An 18,147-nucleotide genomic window follows, 5' to 3' on the forward strand; every position below is an offset into this window, starting at 1 on the left:
GGGGCAGGCAACTGCTTCAAAGCATTTCCTGTGCTCTGTCAAAAGGGTACCTGAACATGAACTGGTTAACTGCTGTACTTACCTCTCCTCCAAACCACTACTTACAGTTAAGTAGCACTACTAGTCTTTAAATATTTCTCCAAGAGGCTGAAGGTAGTTTAGCTCAGCTATGCACACACAGGGCAAGATGAATCAGATTTCTATAGGAAGTTCCTGGAGAGAAGCAGCAGTTCCTTGGTCCTGTAATAGAAGGCTGCTGCATGCAGAAATCAGAGCTTGGGGTGACCAAGCTGCTTTAAATTCACCATCTTCAGCAATGAATCTTTCATGGTTTTGCACCTACCTTCATGCCATTAACTACTTTTGTTTAAGTTTTCCTTATCCCATCAGTCAGGTTTTAAGAGAGCAAGTTCAATTTTGACACAGTTCAATTTGATGTACTGACAACACTTTATTGAAATTCAAGTAAGTTTTCCTTAAAAGCCTGTTCAGTGAATTTATCACTGCAACAGGTCATGTAGAAGGTGAGAGGCTGTGGGGAGGCCTGCAGAGCAGTGGCTCAATGCTTTGTGAGAGGCCTGAATTGCTCACATGCTCTCTTTTCCCAGACAAGGACAGAAACAGGAAGTATTTACAAGTACATCTCAAAGAATGAGGTTTACATTTAAAAAATCACAGATACATATAGAGTTGGAACTGTTCAAGTATGTTTCAGTTGGACAAAGTGCTACAGAACACAGAAAAACCAGTAAAGGCAAGAGGAACTATTAAGACAAAGGGGTGGCAGTCATTTGTGTGCTAAACCACTTGTAGGTGGTTGCAGTATATGCAAGACCTAGAAGTTGAAAGAATTTGGGGTACTGTCCTGGATTTGGAAAGTGTAGCTGTCAGCAGTAGAGTCTGGTACAACATTTTGGTCTTCCTCTTCCTAGAAGGAAAGAAAAGAAGAAGGTTGGAATAGCAGTAGCATTTGAATCTAGTAGTCAGTGCTGGAATAGAAAATAAAAGTGGAAGAGACCCCTGAAGCCACTTACTTCTGCTGAAAAGTATTTCTCAATGATGGAGGATGAGGCTCTGTACACTTGTTCATTTTCATGGGACTGAAGTGCTTCAATTCTGTCTAGACCCCCACACTCCTCAATCATGAGGCAAAGCTTTTCAGTCTCATTAATCTTCTCAGCAGCCTGCAACAGGAAAAGTGTGGAATTACCTCTGGAAAGATACACAGCAGCAGCTACTGGAGAGCCATTAGCAACAACGTGGACAATAATCAAGTATAACTGCACCCACATACCAAGAAGATGTTGGAAACTGCATCCAGGATAACGAGCACAGTTTTGCTGTCTTTAGTTGAGAGAAGATTCAGCAGGGGTTCAAGAACACCAGCCTGAACAAGGTACACTATCTGGTCAATTGTTCCACCACTTGTGTAGTTCGTCACAGCCCACACAGCTTCCTTCTGAGACTTGAAATCCCCCTGTGAAGGTAAAAACAGAGTGTTTGAACACGGAGAAGCAATAGGAAAAGGCTCAACATTGTAAATATAGGCTTTGTTTACCTTCCTCAGAATAGCAATGAGATAAGGCACGAGACCGTGGTCTACAACTCGCTGGATCTGATCCTGACGCCCAGCAGTGATGTTGGACATTGTCCAGGCTGCTTCTTTCTGAATGTTGTTTTTGTGATGGGAAAGGAGACTTGGAAAGACAGCCAGAGCTCCTGAGTCAATAACAACCTGTGTCTGCTCATCAGTACCAGTGACAATATTTCCTATGGCTCTCAGTGAAGGAGTCTGAAACAAAGATGAATGGAACACTTAGGAAAATTGTTCAAAACCAGATTAGATTATAATAAACACAGCTCTATACTTGATGGCCACCCACTCTAACCTTCCCAGTTAACAGCATGACCTGCCATGTACAACTGGGGTTTGTGCTCCTTGTTAGCATTCCACAGGCAGACACTCATGTCTGCATGCACAGACTGCACACCTTCCAAGGTCGGGCTGCAAACAACCACCCATGACAGAGCTTAGGGAAACTACCTGCTAAATACTAATGCAGTTTTATTATGCTCTAATTATAGTGTGTACAGAGCACACTTGTGAACACTGTCCCTAGAATTTGGATCTGAAATAGCAATTGAAAGGCAAGCTTAGTGAATGTTGACTGTTGTGCTGGCCTGTGAAGTAAATTCAATGATTATATAAAGCAGCTTGATAGGCTGCTGATGATGATGACTGTCTCATGCAGGACAGCACCCAGGCAGGAGAGAAACTGATGTCTCACTTGACAAAAATTAGAACAGGCATCTGACTCATGTATAAAAGGAGCCATTCAGTGCAATGGACACTACTGTCCTTAACTTGCTTGATTTGAATCATGGCTAGAGCAGCACAGCAGCTGCACATCCAATCCCTTACCATTATTGGCAGGTCACTACATCCCAGGAGTCTCACAAGTTGTGGCACCAATCCAGTTTTCACAACAACTTCTATCCTGTCATTGGAACCGTCTGTGAGGTAGGAAATTGCCCAGCATGTGTCTGCCAACACCTCGGGGTCATCGTGGTGCAGGAGGCGCACGAGGGTTGGGAGGATCTGCTGGATGGCTTCAATGGGAGGCGCGGGGTTCTTGTTGCGACACAGGTTTGAGAGGGTCCACGTAACATTGCGCAGATATCCTGACTGCAATGGTTAATCAAAGAGTAATGGTTAATAACAAAGAATAAATGGTTAGCAATAATTCAGCTAGGCTCTACTCAGTAATTGTAACCTGAATCACTCTGCACACTTACAGCCAGGGAAGAGAGGTCAGGAACAGCGAGGAGACTCAGCAGTGGCTCGATTGCACCATATTTAATAACCAGGTCTCTGTAGGCAGAACCATCCCCTGGAAAGAAACAAGAAAAAAAAGCCAGGTGAAGACCAGGAAAAAAGGAATATGTGTACACAGAAGCACTGTGTGTTAGAGGATTAATTGTTCTAGTCCTTAAGAAAGGCTGGATAAAATCAGAAGGAATGAGAGGACAGAAGGACTAGTGCCATGGTTCAGTCACATGACAAGCATGTTCAATCAAGCCACTGAGCTTCACCTTTTGTGTTGGAAGAAGAGGTAATGTAATGTAATGTAGAGTGTTTTCTGTGCAGCTTTTCCTAGAGCTGTATAGTTCATAACCATGCACGGTCTTGCATGTTTCTTTGGAGACAAATCCAAGCCCTACACTAGAACAGAGCTATTCCCAAAATATGGGACTTGAAATGCATTATAATCATCAGCTGCATGATTTGGCACTGCAGAATAAGGCTGATGGCATGTCAGAGTTTGACTGAGAATTATATTCCAGGGTATAATAAATACCTTATAGTTGATTTTAAAAGTTTAAGGACAAAATTCAACAAAACCCCAATCAAACAAGGCTTTTAAACAAGATAACATTCTCTGTGTGAAGATTCACTGTTCTCTAGGGCTCAGCCACTGGACACCATAATACACGAGGTACTATATTTAACTATATTATTTATTTTGACCAATTTTTAAAGACTGGGTCCAATGCTGGTTGATCAAGTAATCCTGAGGGAAGCATCAAAAACTTCAGTGTACCAATACTTATTAGCAAGCAAGGAATATTGGCCATCACATACAGAATTGAGTCACTGCTTCCTGCCTTCCCCTTTTTAGTCAACACACAGAGCAGAGCTCATTGCTGAGTCACAAAAACACTGTGATGTCTGAAAACGGTTTGTGTTGTAGCATGATTAGAGATCCATCAAAGCTGAAATCTGGAAGCAGTGCCCACAATACAGCCCACAGGCTGGGCCAGGCATTGCATGAGCTCTGAAGACAAAGTTTCCTGCAGCTTGCTCTGCAATGCAGGGCATGTCATGACTGGAAAGCCACTGGGGCAGAGCTCCCAAGCAGCTCAGCACAAGGCATGGCACAGCAGGAGTGATGTCAGTGATGCCCTCCCACCTCAGACAAGGGCACAGGTCTGAATTCCAGAATTCACAGAATCACCAGGTGGGAAGAGACCTTAAAGGTCAAGTCCAGCCCATGCCCTAATACCTCAACAAAACCATGGCACCCAGTGCCACATTCAGTCTTTTTTTAAACACATTCAGGGATGGTGACTCCACCACCTCTCCAGGCAGACCATTCCAGAACTTTCTGTAAAAAACTTTTTCCCTAACAGCCAACCTATATTTCCCTTGGTGCAGCTTGAGACTGTGTGCTCTGGTTCTGTCAGTGCTGCCTGGAGAAAGAGCCCAGCCCCACCTGACTAGAACCTCCTGCCAGGAGGATAATGAGAGCTGTGCAGCACAGGGACATACCTGCAATATTCCCCAAGGCCCACACAGCCTGCTCACTGATGTGAGTGTGTGGAGAGGCCAGCAGGGAAATGAAGGCTGGGATTGCCCCTCCATCCACCACTGCCCTGGTTTGCTCTGACGTGCCAGAGGCGATGTTCGTGAGTGCCCAGGCAGATTCAAACTGGATGGGGCTGCAGTCTGCTCTGCCCAGGAACGAGACGAACTTGGGAATCAAACCAGCCCGAATGATGTTGTCTATTGGGGGTTGTTTCTCTCTTGAGAGGAGTTTCCTAAAGAGGAAGGCAAACAGGAAGCATTATTTTTGCCTGCAGACATCTGAATAACAAATTAAAGTCTTAAAAGCACCATAGGTAAAAAGTTTAGCATTGCCTTAACATGCAGAAAAGGCAACACAACACAGCATGAAAGAGAAATGCAGACAAGCTCAACACTGCCTTCCTAGGCCTCTGCTAATGCTGGGTTTGGCATGTCTGCACTATGGGAGAGGTTCTGTTCAGCCTCTGAAGTAAAGCAGACCTGCAGGAGTCATTACACATCTGAACTGCTAGAGGCTTCTCAGCAGAGGGCTTGGTGACTGCCAGAAACAGCACTGCAGCAATATGCAAGCTTATTAAAGAATATTTTAGATTTGGAAGAAGAAACAAACTCGGCAGACTTCAAACCCCAGTCATCTTACTGTTCACATTATTCTAAGGTGGATTGCCACACTCACATATATCAGCCTCGAGTGTTAACACAGTTTAAAAGGTGCCTTACTTTGCTATAATAAAGGGTTTACTATAATTACCCCTTCAAATCTAAGGTGACTGCTATTAAATTTGCCACCACTACAGCAAATTACTTCTTCCTACTAAAATATTCAGGCACTTTAAATATTCAAAAGCCACATGGTTTGAATAAAACCATGCCTAAGTTATGGGTACCTCAACTTGGTATATGAGATGGTGTTTATTGAAACACTGCCTGATAAGAAAGACATAAGCAGCCACTTAGGCTCATAAGTCAATTCTCTCACCTTATCTAATTATTGGCTTGCACAGCTGAGTTGGTTTCCTCTGAAGAGCTTACCTGGCAGCTTGAGTAGCCTGTAGCTGAAGCTCCATGTTATTACTATTAACTCCTTTGACTATTTCTTCCACTGACCAGTGTGCCAAAACCTGTACAAGAAAACATGACATGAGTGCTTCACTGGGCTTGTTGGGCATTCCTGACCACAGAGAGCTCTTACACAATACCATGAAAAGGCCCCAGTTTACAGCCACTGCTCTTAGTACCATGAGGTACTCTAAAACCTCAGCAGCTACAGCTGCATCTGCAGTTATCTGAACTGCTGAAAGCTTTTTTAACCAAGTGCTTCATATCAGTCATGCTAGGCTGAAAATGTAGCTGCAGCCAGTGATGCCTTGAGAAGACTAACTTGGAAGAGAGGCCAGACAGAGTTAAAGAATAAAGTAGGTATTTATTAAAAGGCCTCAATGGATACACCTTGGGCAGTACAAGAGCCTGGCCAGGACTACATCAAAGATGAACCAAAATGGTCACAACCACAGATGGTAATAAGGTCTGACACTTTTTTAAGTTTTGGTTCATATGCATATTTGAGTTAATTGTCCAATTATAGCTTTAGGTTATGAAGTTCCATCTTTATTTTTCTCTCATCAATTCACCATTGTTTATACTTTTTGGGCCTGGAGGTTGAAATAGTTGTCCTTGACCAAGCTGGAAAAGGATTGTTTTGTCTGCCTACGCTGTGAAGAGAACTTGCTAACACTTAAGCCTCCCCTTTGAGGAGGCTCAGAGGTGCCCTTATTGCTCTCTATAACTCCCTGAAGGGAGGTTGTAGACAGGTGGGGTTGGTCTCTTCCACCAGGCAGCACTGACAGAACCAGAGGACACAGTCCCAAGCTACCTCAGGGAAGGTATAGGTTGGATATTAGGAAAAAATTTTTCACCAAAAGAATAATAAAGTACTGGAATGCTCTTCCCAGGGAGGTGGTATAATCACCATCTCTGGATGTGTTTAAAAAAAGACTGGACATGGCACTTGGTGCTATAGTTTAGTTGAGGTATATTAGGGCATAGGTTGGACTCAATCTTAGAGGTCTCTCCCAGCCTCATTATTTTGTGATTCTGTAATATGAAGCTCAGAGTTACACACTACAGAATCTTAAAAGTATGAAGGCTAAATCTTAAAGCATCCCCAGCTGTGTGTAAGAGTGCTGTCCATTAGAGGTGACAACACAGGCCTGAGCTGATAATGCAGATGGTAGCAGTGCTGTCCTGCCCTTGAGAAGGGCTTCATGCTGGCCTGGCTGCAGGACCTTAGAGGGTAACACCCTCCAAGTGTTCTGAGGACCCACTTACCTGGTTGCCTTTGTTTTCCTGAAGGGGAGAAGTAGCATCGTCTGGTAAAGTGCTCACATTTCTTCTTTTAAGCATCTGATCATCTTTCTTAGCTTTCCTCAGCTCCACATTGACTTCGATTCGCCTCCTTCTCATCTCCTGCAGGAAAAACACTCAGAGTAAGTTCTTGGCTTTCAAAACTTAGAAACTTAGATTTAAGGAGACAACGGCTGGATAAAGTACTAATTGCATCAGAGTACTCACTGTGCTGTCCTTTCCTTTGTTCTTGAATCTGTTCAATCGAGCCGATGGTGTATTCTCATTAGTAGACATCTTGCTTGTTAGAGTTTCGAGCGGGACAGATAAAAACAAGCCTGAAAACAGAGTAAAGGCAAGATTACGCCACAAAAGTTAAATTTTAAAAATTGGATCCATACTCAAGAATAAGAGGCACTTGATTGTATTAATACTCTAACAACATCTGACTTGATCAATCGCTGTCTCTTTAAAGAGCCAGATGTTACAACAAGCTCTAGCATCAACACAACAGCAGAAGACACAGTCTCACGATTTTAAGACGCTTTAAACCAAATACTATTAGTTATTATTTTCAGGAGCAACACAGATTTTGCTTTCCACAGACAACACACACACACGCTGTTAAATACTATTTTCACTATCATATACCTGTGCTGCACAGGATCCCACCCAGCCCCACCCCGACCTTTTTGGACGAGAACAGCGAGCTCTCGCAATGGGAAGGATCCCGAGGAACGTTTGCAGAGCAGGTGCAGCCAGCAGCACATAACAACGGCTACACGGGTAACGAAGAAAACCCCTGCAGCTCGGCCACCCCCAGCACAAGAACCGGCTTCGCTTCGGCCACAGCCCCGGCGGAGCGCCAACCCGCGCTGGGATACACCAGCCCTGCCAGCCGCAGCGCGGACAGCGGAGAAGCAGCAGGCTCCCGAGAGAGGCCCCGGCAGGATTGCAGGCAGAGCACGGCTCTTCCCAAAAGGGCAGCGCAGGCAGCGCAGGCCCCGCGTCCCCGCCACCCCGGCCCAGGTCCCGGCCCCGCACCTCGGCCGGAGCCGCCGCCGGTCGCTCCGCTGCTGCCGCACGCTGCCACTGCCCACGGCCGCCCCACGCGGCATTTAAATTTCCCGCGGCCGCGCCCTGCCATTGGCCAGTTCGAGCCAAAGCAGCCTTCTGATTGGCCGGTTTGAAAGCAGCCCGGCTCGCGATGACGGGAAATGCCCTCCCGGAAGCGCCGGTCGGACGTGACGTATTGACAAGGTCCGGTACTACAGCTCCCGGCGTGCCCGCGCAGGTAGCGCCTGCAAGCTTGTGTGGGGCGGCGCGGGGCACGCCGGGAGCTGTAGTGCGCTGTGGGGCCGGGCTCGGTGATATCCCGGGACGGGAGCGGGGGTCGGAGTGAGGGAATTGTGTCCCCGGAGGGGTCTCGCTCTGAGCGGTTTGGGGCAGAAACACCCATTCCCTCACGCAGAGCGCAGATTCTGCCTCAGTAACCAGCGCGGCACCGCACGCTTCCCCCGGGACAAGGGCGTGTAGTGACAGGACGAGAGGAACGGCTTCAAACCGAAAGAAAGTGGGTTTAGATGGGATATCGGGAAAAAATTCTTTCCTGTAAGGGTGGTGAGGCCCTGGCACAGGTTCCCAGAGAAGCTGTGGCTGCCCCATCCCTGGAAGTGTCCAAGGCCAGGCTGGATGGGGCTCCAAGCAACCTGGGGTAGTGGAGGGTGTCTCTGCCCATGCCAGGGGCTGGAACTGGATCAGCTTTAAGGTCCCAACAAACCCAAATCATTTTGTGATTCCATGGCTCCATGCCTCACTTATTGACTCCTAGAAATGTGGTGCACAGAAATGCAAAGAAAAGGGGATATGAGATTGCCGTTGAAAGCAGTTCTGCAGCCATCAGGGCAGATAAAAAAACAAATCATACGGAATAACAAAAGAAAAGGATTCCTGTCCCTGTGGCATAGCCTGAAAATGGATGAGATTTTTTCTGATGGGTTTGGCCTGCTCATGAGGGATGGACTACAAAAGAACACTGATTTTCACAGGAGGTGCTCAAACCAAAGAACTGTAGGGAAAACACAACTCTAACAGCAACTCTGACATTTCGAGACCCCTATAACCTACAACACAGAGAAGTGTCAGTTATGCACATCGATATGTCTGTGTGCTAAACCATCACATTAAACCATTTATGACCATCTGTAGGCGCAAGTGCTGAGGATGTTTGTTGAGGAGGAGGAATTACCAGTGACATCTCATATCGCTGGGTTTGGGCCTTACAGTGCTGAGCTTTGTAAAAAACACCCACTAAAACAAGAACAGAGAAAGTACATTGCTAACAAATGGAGATATTAAACAAGAGTAGTTTGACAAAGAAAAAAAAAAGGCAGTTCAAAAGCAGAAATGGAGGTTAAACACCTGTTTTCCTGAAGGACTGGAAGGCTGGCTCGAAGAAATTCCATTGGGTCATGAATCGCTGGCAGTGCATGGTGTGGAGCAGTGAAATCGGCGCAGGGATGGGTGGTGAGGGCAGGGAGAGGGGCTGGCAGTGCCTGGGACGCCCCCAGGGGGTGTGTGCGAGGTGCTGCAAGCGGTGAGGGCTGTGAGGGAGGGGACAGCTCCGAAGCGACAGAGAGGTGGAGGGAGACTGGGCAGTTGGGGCAGGACAGCGGCCAAGCTGCGGGTGAGGCTGTGGGGGCAGCAGAAGCCGTGTGTGAGGCGGGCAAAAGGGCCGTGAGGGGTCACAGAGCCCTGAGGGGGCAGGGGGGTGTTCCCTGAGAAGGCCGAGTGTGGAGCCACCGAGACTGGATGGCGTTACCGGCCGCAGCACAGGAGCCCGGACCGGGCCCGTGAGGGTAAGTTTAAAGAAGCGGGACAGGAGGGCGGCGGTGGCCGGGCGGGTCCCCTCAAGCGGCCGCGCGCGGCTGACAGTGAGGGCGGGAACCGCTCTGAGGCGCGGGCGGGGCCGCGGGGGGCGGGGCCTGTGGGCACCGCGGCCAATGGCGTGCGAGGAGGGAGGGGCGGGGCCGGCCCGCCGCCAGCAGGGAGAACGTGACAGCCCGTGGGGGGCGGAGCCAGGGCCGGCCGGGCGGGGCTCTTACCAGGCGGCGCGCGCAAGCAGCGCTGGGTGACCCAGTGGCCTAATGGATAAGGCATCAGCCTCCGGAGCTGGGGATTGTGGGTTCGAGTCCCATCTGGGTCGTGCCTTGTCTGTTTTGTGGCGCGGCCATGGGGCCGCCCCGTGCTCGGGATCCCCGACTCTTTTACCCGCAGCTGCCCCGGGCCCGGCCCCGAGCCCCTGCTCTGCCCGGGCACCGATTCCTGCCTGGGGCCGCGGGGATCATGCGAGCGGCTGCCGCTCCCTTCCTGGGGCTCCGGCACAGCTGCAGTCGGGAACGTGACCACGGCGATTTCGGTCCCTGTTTTGCCCATCGCCGCTGGGAAAGCTTTTCCATCTCTCCTGCTTGAGCATCCCTGTTGCAATGCTCGAGTGCTCCAAACACCACTACTGTGCTCTTAATGGAGGTCCTGCCCAGATAAAGAGTCTGGGGAAACAGTGCAGACACATGAATGAGGGTGGAATTGCACCACCAGCTAATTCAACAGAAAAATCCTTGGCATACAGGTCTGTGGGATGTTCATGTGTTTGTATATCCATCCATCATCCATCCATCTCCCTCCCCCAGCTGCAGGTACCTGCTGCTCGTCAAAGCAATGGAGGAGCCCTCCTCTCCCTCATCCTCAGTTTACATTCCTATTCCTGTAATAGCTATCTTGGGATAGTTCTGGAATTAAAAATGTTTCAAATAACAGAGGAAAACAAGGATGAGTAAGCGCTGCAGTAGAAATGTAACTCCTTGAGTAATAGATGTGGTGAAATGTCATTTATTTTCCACACTATTCTGGTGAATTTTCTTTATCTTCGCCCATGACTGCTGGAGACAAAGCCCTGAGCTTTTGGGAATCCTATTGAAATGCTTAATTAAGGCAGGACAAAACAAACTGCTTAAACTAAGCAACACTGAATCCCATGCCACAGACATTGCTGAGGGTTACATTTTCTGTCAAGGGTGGGTTTCAGGAGCCTTTCAGTGCCTTTATGGAGTTTTAAATTGTTGATTATCCCTTAAAGTCATGAGCAGCTTCCACAGCACCCGGCAGCAGCTGGTGAGTTAAACTGTCACAATGGAAATCTTGTGTAGCAATAGGTCACTTAGAAATAAGCCTTCTTAACTCAGTAATCCAAATCAGGGTTGGCTTGGTGTGTGAAAATTTGCGGAGTTCTTCATGATGGCAAAGAGAGATTTAAAAATAAAGCTGTGTGGGATCAGCAGAGCTTTCCCTTGGACTAGGCACTCACTACTGCATTTTTCAGCCTGAAAAGAATGACAGAAACTGGTTCCTGAAAGTAAAAGAGGAGATTAGCAGCTGTATCACTGGAGGTGGCCAGAAATTCCCAGATATGTTCCATTGTCATGCACATCCCTTCCAGACCCTGTGTGCCAGGGCTCTGGTGTATTCCAGCACCTCCCAGTTCCCCCCAGAGCACAGCTCTCCACAGCCAGCCTTGTTCCCTATGACTTTTCCCTACAGAGTGCCAGAGGAGGGCAAGACTCTCCCCAAAATACAAATGTGCTGCAGAACCCCGTGTGCGTGTGCTATCCCCAGGACACAGGTGATGCAGCCAGGGGGTTGCTCCCCTTGGGAAGGAGCACATTCCTCCAGGCAGGGCTGGTGGAGGCAGCAGCTTGGTCCTGCTCCAGTGGGTTGTCCAGCCAGTGATTCCCGTTTCCCCTCAGGCTGCCTCTCATTAGCATGGATCGGGGGAAGGGCATAAAAGGCTCCAGCTCATTTTGAGTCTGGAAAAGCTTTACTTCAAAATGACAACCCAAGTGTTCTGGCTCCTCTGCTTTGCCATTAGATCATCTTCTGGTAAGTCTGTTACCTCTGCAGCGGGACTGGGGCACGTCTGAGGCTGAGGACATTCCTACAAACCCAGGCAGCCCCCAGCCTGCAGCCTCTGCAGCGCGTAAGGGCTCGAGAAAGAAACATTTCAACGTGTTTGTGGGATGGGAATGTAGATTGCAATATTTAATTTGCAAGCATTGGGAAGAATTAAGAGCACCTGGCAGAAGCAGGCAGGGAGCTGGTGCTCCTCTGTCCTGCCAGCCACCACTGCCAGGTGAAGTTGGATTTGCTTCTGCATCTGGGATTTTTACAATTTGTATCAGGTGAAGTTGGATTTGCTTCTGCATCTGGGATTTTTACAATTTGTATGTGACCTTTCTATTTCAGTCCCCTTCACCTGTAACTCCAGGTGTCTGACTGGCTTTAACATGTTCAGTGTGCCCTGTGTGCCTGCAGCAAGCTGTCCTGAATGGATTTATTTGGGTTTCAGTGCCTCACTGACAGAACAGAAATAGCATTTACATCTGTTCCACTGAGATTTGGTTATGTTGCAGTTGTATTTCTTAGGTTGCAAGAACTAGACAGGAATATGTTGTTAGAGGATGAGGAACCTCAAGGTCCTGAACAGACTGAGTAGAGAAAAATGAACTATTTCTTGATACAATCTGTGACTGAGAAGGCGTGATAAAGTGGTAGAAGAGTTTATTTACACACCCAAGTCTGAGGCACCTGTTCAGAGGACACAGCTTCACACTGAACCATCTCCAAACCCCCCTTGCCTGCTGCTTTCGGCAGCTTGGACTTCTTCCACCCCTCTCTCCATGGACATTCTTTAGACTTTACGTGTGGCCAGCCCAAATATCAGGGAATCTTTCCCATGACAGCAGCTGGTGAGAGCACACAGGGGGAGAAGTGGCAAGGTCAGCAGTTGAGTCAGTTACAGGAGATAAACCAGGACGTTGTTCATCTGTGTGTGTCAAATCTCTCTTTTCACACAAGGAGCTGGGATCAGCCTCCTACACAGGATAACCACGGCCGTGAGCACCAGACAGAGGCTGTGTGTGGGTGAGCTGTGTGAAAACTCTGCTGGCTTGCTCCAAGCCTGCAGGGAAGGTCTAAAGGAAAAGGAAAATAGACTGCCAGGGGAAATTTGTCTCCTGCCTGGCTAAACATTTTGCTTGTTTTTCTTTGTGAGGTTCAAAGGATCAAGGTGAAGATATAAATGAAAGTGTGGGTGATTGCCCAGCTTGTGTGAACAGTGCCATTAAGTTATTTTTTCCGTGGATTTCCAGACACTTCCTCTGTTTCTCAAATGTCCTCTCAAATTAAGCAAAGCTGTGAAATAATTGTTATTCAGCAGCACTAGCTTAATCACTGCTACTATGTGCTTGAGTCAGAGATCCAAAATTGTGTATAAAAACCTTTCCAGTAGCATCCAAAGCTGCTGAAGAGTCTGGATGAAATTGTCAACAGGCATCCCATGGATGGGAAAACCAAAGAGTTCTGCTGTCATGGTCTCCTAAACAAGCATCCCAAATGGCAATGTGAACCTTGTTTCCTCAGATGCTCCCTGGAGATTCAGGGGTTTGAGAAAAGGGTTTGTTTTTAATTTGCAACAATAATAAAGTAAAAATGCAAATCTCCTGTTTTGCTCACACAGCTGCATTCCCTGTACTGGACCTTAAATATCTGAGTAGAGGAATGAGGAGCTCTACTGTGTTTCATCTATTGAGCTATTTAATAGTTTTATATCTTATTGTTGAAGGCCTCACTTAGAGCCTCAAATCTTCCCATTCTGAAACACTTGGAATAAAAGATTTAAAATGCTGATTTTCCCTCTCTTTTTTTGCCCATAGGATCCCTGCTCTATGCTGAGAAGCCCGGCCAGGCTCTGAGCAAAGATGTTTTCAGTGCCGCAGCTGAGGTTCGGGTGAAGGAGCCAGCGCGGGGCACGGGCAGTGCCAGCGGAGATGCCGGGGAAGGGCGGCTCTCGGGAATGCCCCCCGGGCCCCCGGGCATCCCCTCCCTGGCCCCCGACAAGAGGAAACGCGCGGAGCCTTCCCTGGAGAACAGCACAGGGCCGAGGAAGCAGCCGGGGCGGCTCGGAGGGCTCCGGGCCCCGGCGGCTGCTCCCGGCCGGGCCAACAGGCCGCACCCGGAGCGGCGGCGGGCCGGGGCTGCCAACAGCCTGGGGGCCCTGCGAGCCCCTCCCCGCCCTAAGGCCCTGCTGGAAACACATCCTTTCCCGGACTTTGCAATGGGGGAGCCCAACGATCCTGACACGCTGCACCACTTCAACCGAGCGGGGAAGGGAATGGCCCACAAAGAGCCCGACCCGTCCGGCAGGATCCTCAAGGCCTCGTGGGTCACGAACCGCTGGGAGCCCAGCCCGAGGCACCGGGGCGAGCTGGGGACAGGTGAGGGACGGGCTGGGGACAGGTGAGGGACGGGCTGGGGACAGGTGAGGGACAGGCTGCCCAGAGAGGGACAGGCTGTCCAGAGCTGCCCACAGTGGGACAGGCTGCCCAGAGCTGCCCAGAGCTGCCCAAAGCTGGGGCACAGTGCAGGGACAGATCCCCCAAGGGCTCCTGGCTGTCCCTCAGGCTGTGCTCCTCTTGCAGACGGTGACAAGGAGAAGCTGTGTCAGAGCGAGTGCAGGAAGGAGCGGGATGAAGGGGAGGCTTTCTGTGCCAGCGAGTTCGGTAGGTGCTGTCCCCCTCAACCCACAGGGACAGAGCACCTTCTGTCCACTTGCCACTGATACTGCACTGCTACTTTTAAAATACTATGATTAGATACAGTAAGTATGTTCAATAATTACCAAGTATTCCAAAAGGACCCATCACAGCTCTTCACAAACATTCTTACATTACCCTTTCCCTACCTTGGGCTAGTACTGCCCTTTTTACTGTTTCCTCTGGAGAAACAGTGTCCTTGGGACTGGTCAATGGAACTGAAAAGACCAATTGTTTTAGATACTCTTAGATTAAACATTGCAGCTGGGTTATTGATCTCTTACCATTAGAGCAAGTTTGATTTTGGAGATTGAAGTTTGAAATTAAAATAAAATAGTGAACCAAACAGAAAGAAGGCTGTGATCCTCTCTCTAGAGAGGATTCTTCTTGAAGTTCCTTAGGATTCAGTGTCTTTAGTCCTTGTGCACACATTGATGTAACTAAAGGTGGCAGGAAACAGCCTGGTATTTTTGTAGACTTTGTTTAAGGACAAACATTTTCTGACTGAAACCGTGCCTTGTGCTTACAGAGTTGTGAAACAGATACCAACTTTTTCTCACAGTATTTTAAGAGATAAGGAAAATACAAGCCCAGTGGTAACAGATGTTTCCATTTGTAGAACATAAACACGTTGGGAGACATCTGTTTTCTCTAAATGGAGAAGTCAGGAAGTGCTTTCTACAAATGCTGTCCTGCTTTGGTTTTTACCACTCTCACACATTCCTGTCCAACATGGGCTTCACAGCCACCCGACCTCTGTGTGTGTTAGCCCTTAACAAACAGCTCTGCTCCTAAATTGAAAGGACAGGTAGGAAAAAGTCTGAGCAGCAGACAAGCCAAGGTTCCACAGCAGCCATCAGAGAGAGCTTTTCCTTTATTTATATTTACAGTGCAGATAAAAGAATAAATGACTGAATCAGAGCTCTCCCTCTGAGGCAGGTGTAACACCAAGTGCAGTAGCCCCACTCACACAGAGCTGTTTTCCCAGCCCTGCACTCAGCTCAGCACTTGCCAGAGCCAGAAACTGGGAGAACAGCATGAAGTGATTGTCTGAGCTCCCAACACAACCTACTTGTGCCCCTGTCTCTTGGTATGACAAGGGCCTTTTATTTCAAAAGCCAAAGTGTTTCATTACCAGCTGGCTTTGTACTTCATTGGAAAATTTTAAATTTGAAAATTTTACTTTGTTAGGTAAATTTGCCCACTTTTTATATATCAGGATAGAAAATGGTACTAAACCCATTGCTTTCTTTCCTAAGAAACATCTCAAACCTTGTGTAAAGCACAAGGTTTGCAAAGCAGCAAAACTTCAGGCAATGACCTCACCAAATGTGATTATTTGAAGCAATTCCTGCTGCCCACTCCCGAGCCAAGGGATTCCTGCTGACACTTCCTTTACAGCATTTCAAATTACAGCCTTCACACATACCCTGAAAATTGCCACGATGTAAAATCTGATCCTCTTTTCCCCTCTCCCTTAAAGCAGCAGTGAATGGAATTGTTTATAACCTGGAGAGCCTGGGCCATGGGGTGCAGTGGGTCACCCTGCTGGTGGACACTGATGGACTGTACAGGATGAGCCGCCTCTATGTCACCCCTGACGCCGCCTTCTTCCGAGTTCACATCCTGCTTGTGGATACTTTGAACTGCAGCAAACCATGCCCAGACTTTAAACTTGGTAAATCATTCCAGCTAAATCCATTCTGCTATTCGTCTGCATGCACTGCAATCTCAGTCTGCCCTACTTTAATAGGCTTAGCCTGGGTTGTTGGGAAAATTTGGAAGAAAAGTACTCAAAGTTGAGGCCTTTTTTCCATTCAAGTTTCTCAAAACTTTCACAAGAGAACCAACTGCATGAAGAAGTCAGGTACCAGCATAGCCCTTTCTTAATTCTGTCCAGTTCCAAAATGATGGCAAGTTTTCAGGATTCCTAAAACAAAACTTAAGCTGGTGTCTTTGTAAGTGGTTCAGTTTTCCTTTTGTGAGAAACAACTGCTCACTTTGAAAATTTAAAAAGGTTTATTAAACCTTGACAAAAATACAACAAAAGAACTATATAAGGAAAAATTTGCAGCACTGGGAACTGTCCTCGTGGATATCACATGGCTGGTTCATCTTCAAGATGGATGCTCAGCCTTTTGTACCCCTGGGGGGTTCCATCAGCCAGCCCTGGCCCCTCCCAAGGTCTGTCAGTCAGCTCTTCTGTGCCATTTATCAGTGGAAGCTGCTTTCTTGTAACTGGGTTGGAGCTCAGGTGTTGCTGTACCCCCTAAGCACCCCAAGCTTTTCCATTCCCAGCTGCCCCATGCAAGGGACACCTGTGCAGCTTCTTTGTACCTGTCCTAGACAGCCCTGGCTGTCTGATGGCAACAATACAGGGGGGAAAGGGAACCGTGGGGAGAGCAGAGGACATCCAAACTACACTAACATAACCATACATCACTAAAGCTTTTCTTAATATTCACACAATAGTTATCCCTTAACTGCGAGAGCCAACCACCTCATTATCCATCTTTTGAGTGCAAGTTTATCAAATGCCAGCATTTCCCCCAAGAGTAAATCATCATTTCCATGGCAGCCCCACCCCCGGGTCCCAGCAGAGCTCAGGGTGCCGCAGTGGAAGCTCCGTGCCCAGGATGTTTCCACAGGCACAAGTTCGTGTCTGTTCGCACCCCTGGTGCCCTCAGCTGACCCCACTGGCCCCCTGAGGCTCAGCTCCCGTCTGTTCCGTTCCTGTGTTGCAGGCAGCCGCTACATCGTCATGGGGCACATCCACCACAAGCGCCGCCAGGTGCCCCCGGAGCTGCTGCCGGCCCTGAGGGGGCGGCTGCGCCCCGGGGACGGCTGGGTCGGCAGCGGCAGCGGCTTCGTGAGGAGATTCAACAGGAAAAGGGATCTCAGGGTGAGGGCAGCGCGCTCCAGGTGTCCCTGAGGCTCCGGGGCTCCGTCAGGACGGGGGAGCAGCGGGATCCGCCCTCAGAGCGCCCCGGCCGAGGGCAGCGCTCCCGCCTGGAGCCTCAGCAAACCCCGGGTGCCTCGGGCAGGCACCCCCGGCCAGCTCGGCACACAATTCACTCCAGGGAATGTGAACCGGCCGGGAATTTGCTCCAGCTGCTTGCAGAGCCACAGGTTATTGTTGCTTCCCCTGCTGCAGAGTGTCCCGAATAATCTGTAGTAACTGTAATGCGAAATTCTGGCAGTTTCGTGCTCGGTACACAACAACTGCACTTTGAACGCTTCACCTTGAACACATTAGATGATACCACAGCTTTATCTACACAGGATGTTCACTGTGCTTTCACAGTTCTGCCTAATGCACTTGATTTCAGAGAAACCAACACCACTGAGTACCACTTGTATTATTTTTGTCTCCTCAACCATGTCCATGGTATTTCTGAAAATTACACCATTCTTCCAGCAGAGCTGGATGTTCACACAAAGCATACAGAATAGAGTGTAATAATTTGAGTATATGAACACTGACTGAAAGCAAATCCAGAACTGTAAATCACAAATGCCCAGTTGCATTTACAAGTGATGGTGCAGGGAATGCAAAATGAGCACGGGGTGCACAAACTGGGTGTGCCAGGGCACTTTGTCCCAGAGCTGTGCTGAATGCCATTCCCCAGGAGAAATATTGCCAAGCTTGTACTTGCACAAGAGTAAAGCTACTTTTAAAATCAAACAGACAATATTTTATTACCTTTAGTGTGCTGAAATTGAGATGTTTGTTGTTCCCAGTCAGTATTCACAAATAATAAGTCTGTAAAAGAAACTAATAAAATGCTCATG

At 48.4% G+C, this 18,147-nt stretch overlaps 2 protein-coding genes and 1 non-coding gene across 4 annotated transcripts; 2 read left to right on the top strand and 1 right to left on the bottom strand.

The window, feature by feature from the left end:
• Window positions 1-604: 604 nt before the first annotated feature.
• On the bottom strand, window positions 605-7,014 carry KPNA2 (karyopherin subunit alpha 2). The gene is made up of 10 exons (XM_054278779.1): window positions 6,938-7,014; window positions 6,695-6,832; window positions 5,399-5,487; window positions 4,331-4,599; window positions 2,797-2,891; window positions 2,423-2,686; window positions 1,559-1,792; window positions 1,295-1,477; window positions 1,035-1,184; window positions 605-928 (listed from the first exon to the last, which is right to left on the bottom strand). Exons 1-10 carry the CDS (start codon window positions 7,004-7,006, stop codon window positions 836-838), a joined length of 1,584 nt encoding a protein of 527 aa, XP_054134754.1. The 5' UTR covers window positions 7,007-7,014; the 3' UTR covers window positions 605-835.
• Window positions 7,015-9,841: 2,827 nt separating this feature from the next.
• On the top strand, window positions 9,842-9,914 carry TRNAR-CCG (transfer RNA arginine (anticodon CCG)). Its single transcript has one exon. It is a non-coding gene; the product is annotated as a tRNA-Arg (tRNA).
• Window positions 9,915-11,493: 1,579 nt separating this feature from the next.
• On the top strand, window positions 11,494-18,147 carry CUNH17orf58 (chromosome unknown C17orf58 homolog). Of its 2 annotated transcripts, none has more exons than XM_054278838.1 (5): window positions 11,494-11,644; window positions 13,477-14,037; window positions 14,242-14,322; window positions 15,839-16,033; window positions 17,100-18,147. In XM_054278838.1, exons 1-5 carry the CDS (start codon window positions 11,593-11,595, stop codon window positions 17,285-17,287), a joined length of 1,077 nt encoding a protein of 358 aa, XP_054134813.1. In that variant the 5' UTR covers window positions 11,494-11,592; the 3' UTR covers window positions 17,288-18,147. The 2 variants fall into 2 exon arrangements, with proteins under 2 accessions (XP_054134813.1, XP_054134814.1); XM_054278839.1 differs by having other exon boundaries at window positions 15,842-16,033.

This window comes from Melozone crissalis, unplaced genomic scaffold (genome assembly GCF_028551555.1).
Source record: "Melozone crissalis strain CALT ecotype California unplaced genomic scaffold, PUWL_Pcris_2 ptg000026l_1, whole genome shotgun sequence".
NCBI lineage: Eukaryota > Metazoa > Chordata > Aves > Passeriformes > Passerellidae > Melozone > Melozone crissalis.